Source organism: Montipora capricornis, chromosome 1, assembly GCF_036669925.1.
Source record: "Montipora capricornis isolate CH-2021 chromosome 1, ASM3666992v2, whole genome shotgun sequence".
NCBI classification, from domain to species: Eukaryota; Metazoa; Cnidaria; class Anthozoa; order Scleractinia; family Acroporidae; genus Montipora; species Montipora capricornis.
Genome location: NC_090883.1, coordinates 5,432,199 through 5,436,615, shown reverse-complemented (window position 1 = coordinate 5,436,615; position 4,417 = coordinate 5,432,199). Strand labels below are relative to the sequence as shown.

At 42.4% G+C, this 4,417-nt stretch overlaps 1 protein-coding gene across 1 annotated transcript; it reads right to left on the bottom strand.

The window, feature by feature from the left end:
- Nucleotides 1-580: 580 nt before the first annotated feature.
- Nucleotides 581-1,537, bottom strand: LOC138055436 (uncharacterized). Its single transcript, XM_068901371.1, has one exon. It carries the CDS (start codon nt 1,535-1,537, stop codon nt 581-583), a length of 957 nt encoding a protein of 318 aa, XP_068757472.1.
- Nucleotides 1,538-4,417: the final 2,880 nt, after the last annotated feature.

Below are 4,417 nucleotides of genomic sequence, written 5' to 3'. Positions count from 1 at the left end.
CCCACATCGTACCTGTCATCACTTCTCTCTTGAAATTCCTTGTAGACGTCTAGCTGATCGTCTTCCCCTCTGCCCTCTACTCCCAAAACGTCGAGCGAGTATAGTTTTTCATACTCGTCAGTCTCTCTCACGTACATGCATTTGCTGTCTGCATATTCTTTACCACCATGAACAATCCAACCAAATGTGGTTCCTTCAACGATTGGATCCTCCGGTTGGCCTTTGTATACATGTTCCGTCCTGATCTTGCAGTAAGTAGCATCCCTGAGTATTACATGAATTGGATACTCTTCACTTGCGGTTCTGTAGAACATCTTTCCCTGTACATGTTGGAATTTCTCTTTCAGTTCTGTCAGCGTGGGTCTCTTGATAGTTATGAAATCTGCCAGTTTGCTCCCAGTAATCTCTATTTTCTCGCTTGCCTCATTGTCAATTGAGTTGATTGTCACATCATAGATTGGTATCGACTCTTTCTTTGTCCCGTTGACCGTTACAATGTAGCGCGTCTCGTGACGTATTGGATTTAGCTTCAACTTTTTAGCTGCTTCCTTGGAGATAAAGTTCCTCCCCGACCCTGTGTCTAGATACGCCCAAAATGAGTCCCCCGGATTTTCAGTGGTACTATGGCAGGTAGGGATTTTTCCTCACCAGATGGCGTGTATCCGCTTAGAGTGGCATTGTGATCTTGTGTCTCATTCCCCTTAGACTTATCACATAAGCTGGTGTGGTGTTTGCTCTTACACTTATAGCACCCCCTGCTACGACATTCTTTCCCAGTGTGTCTTGAGCGGGCACAATTGTAACATAGTCGTTTTGCTGCAAAGAATTCCCTCCGTTTCGCGATTGTGTCGAATGTTGGGCACGAATCTCCCCAGTGGTTTTGGTTACAGAACAGGCAGTGGGGGTCTTTCTGGCTAAAGTAATGGCGTTCCTTTCTTTTTGTATCCCTTTGATCTTTATAATTGTCTTCGGCCTTGTTGCGCTTGAGCCATTTTTGGATAGAATTGATCAACCTTTCCATGCTCCAATCTTCCCACCGCTCGTCCGTCCTCACTAGATCGGGTTTCACTTGGGGGAGTTTGTTTATGGTTGACAGGACGAACCCCTTGAGCATCTCTCCCTCCCCCAAAGTTTGTAACGCGTCAAAATTCTTGCTCAACTTCTCATAAAATTCGCGCATCCTTTCGTAATTTGATCCTCTGGTCATTGGCAAGTTAATTATCTCCTCCACATGTGCAGCGACAACAGTTTTACTCTGTCCAAACTCAGTTTTCAATCTGTCCCATGCGGTTTTGTACCCCAGCGCACCTGGCTTTAAATTAGCTAATCTACTTCTCACCTTAGGGGCCACCAGCTCCGAAAGATATCCGTATTTCTCCTCGTCGGATAATGGCTTGTCGTGTATTTGTGATGTAAACATGTTCTGAAACCTGATCCAGTCAACTGGAGTGCCATTGAAAGGGGTTATCTTAAGCTCTGGTAGTTTCGCATGGGCGGCTTTCGCGGCGTTTTCCATTTCGATTTTCTTTTCCGCCATTGCTAATTCTGCTCTCATCTTTTCTTCCCAAAGTTCCTTCTCTTGTTGTTGGAGTTCGCGTCTAAATTGCTCTTCCTACTCGAATTTGGCTCTGAGTTTCTCCTCCTCGGCCTTTTGACTTTTACTTCGCTCTCTCTCCTCCAAAGCCTTGCTCAGCTTGGTTTTCATTTCCAGAAGCGGCACGTATGTAGCCTTCAGGTCCTTTTTCCACTGTCTCACGGCTCTCCGCTTCGATATTCCATGGTCGATTTTTAGTTCTTGAAGTGTTGACACAAGGTCGTTTAGGTGGTCTTGAATTTCATCTGTTCGCTTGCACGTAAGCGCGATTTCGCTATAATCGCAGTCTTCTAACAGCTCATCACCTTCCTCTAAGTAGAACTTAAGTTTGTCAATCTCTTTCTTGATTTTCTTCTCGAGATCTTTTTCATGTCCTGAAATGTCCGTCTCCTCTTGGTCGGATTTCTCTTTGTCTGAGTCTCCCATGTTTGCACAAGGCCTTGTGTTGAAGATTTCACTCCTTTTCTCCCAGTGTATCCTGGTCCTGGCACCACTTATGTCCCGAAGTTGTATGGCACACAAAAGCACTCACGATGTACAGACAATTCCCGGGTTTAACTAGATGCTTCTGTGAAGCATACACTGGCTTGCCTGTGATACGTGCTACAGAAAATCAGAAGGCACTGAATTGTGTGGTATTGAAATACAGCATTCCAGTCTCTGAAGAATAACAAATAAAAGAGAAGCGAGAAACATTGGCTTCTGGGCTGACATGTTGATAATTTTCAAGTTCCCTCACAACTTGTTTTCACCACAAGTGTGCCCTATGAGCATCCGAAAACTTTGTAATACTAAACTTCACTGAAGTCAAGCCCTGTTTCGCGGGGTTAGTGTTGGGATGGGAGACCAAAACAATAAACCCCTCATAAAAAACAGAAACATCTGACCGAAAATACTATTAACGCTAACAAATGCGAACTCAGCAAGGTACAGATTCTGTTAGCTTGCTTTATGCAAAACAAATATTGATGAAAAAACAAATAAATATTGATACACAGTTTTCAGAAAGAGCAGAAGGAAGTTTCCCGGACGGTCGATCGAGAATAAAATATTTACGACATGAAAACAACATTAATTTTGAACCGTGAATATAGAATATAAAAAGTTACGATCAGCGACAAACATTTTGGGAGATTTTTGCTACGTTCAAGTAAATTGCAAAATCGAAAGTGACATGGCCGGAATTCAGCGGGCGCCGTGATTAAGTTACCGCGGCATGTTTACTCGCCAAACAGTGAAGCATCTGTGTCAAATGATGGCAAGATACCGGGTGTTTGTAAGTTTTATAAAGTTTGACAATGAAATGAACGAAGTCAAAACAAAGATCACAATCGCCCAACTCTTGTTTATGCAAAGTCAAAATTTACTCTCCAAGACGCGTACGACGTTATTTATCACCAGGTAATTCCATCATTTTGGAAATAGCAGCTACTTTATTATTCATCTGCGTCACAAGTTTTCACTGATTTTGGGCCTCATTTTGTTGAAACTCAAGCACGCTTCCAACAGGCCTGTGAACCCTTCCTGCTTACAGAGCAATACTAAAAAACTTTTCCCATATCACATTTGAACCTTAAGCTCGAAAATTCAATACACAACATGATATCATAATTCACAAAGGCAGAAAATACCACAGAATCCTTTTCCAGCGAAAATTTTATTGAAACAAACAACATATTTGCTCTTAGAGGCGAAAACCTCTTCCTATTTGATTGCGTGCGTGAAGACAAGAAACTCAATTGTGTCAAATTACCATGTACTTCAGGTAAATACTGCTCACTTTGATTTCGTCTCGACGGGCGATAGATTGTTGTCGAAGTCCAGTACTCGTCGCTTTTGAGATTCATGCCTAGTTTATCCAACTGACTTTCCATTATTGAGCTCCATAAGGGTATATTTTGTTTAAGGATCCACTAAAACGCCATTCGCGTTGCATGACTTTTGTTGCCATTGCAGGCTAAGTTAATGATTCTACTGTGTCCACAAGAGAAATCTACGCAGTTCCACTACCCTCTCGATCCTAAGAAAATACGCGCAGAAGGCTCTATACACAAAGACACTACTTACCAGGGGAGTGACAGGCAAGACTTTTACCGACACGGAAAAAAAAAAAACAAAAAACAAAAAAAAAAAAAAAGAAAGAAAACAAACAAACTAAACGTAGACCTCGACTGGGTTTGCCCATAGGCAACCCAGTAATAACAAAAATGAAACAAAAGGTACAAAATAACTGGTCTCACGATCCTTGTGTTGTTTGCGTTGTGTCTCCTCAAAAACCTTCCTATTTCACAATACTTCTCTGTCTCTTATTTCACTTGTCAATCATCTGAATACTAAATGTGACATCCGGTTGTAACGCTAGGCAGTCACGATAGTTCCGGTCAAAACTATTACTTCAACGTTACCTTCCGCTTCAAGCGTCGACCGCATGGACTCATATCTGACAAACTTTCGCTTCCAATCTCCAAGACAACGAAACATGGACTGATCACTTTAGCCCTTCCTCATTCTTTCTTCGACATTGATCTTACCATATGCATGGATGTTCACTGTAATCCCGGACCTGATCTCGAAAATTCTTCGCTTCATCGACCTGCTTCTTCTTCGCACAGAGATTTGCATATTACTGCCTCGCCCATTAAACTTAATTATTCACGACAGCAATTGCTGGATCTGAGAGCAAAATCTAAACTTCAACCCGACCTTTAGCAGTTCCTGAAATTTCAAGGGATTCTCAGAACACGTCGCTCTCGAGCAGGCAAGGCCATGAAGCAATCGTGTGGTTTCCACAAAATTAGTTCTGTATGGAATGTTCGAAAACCG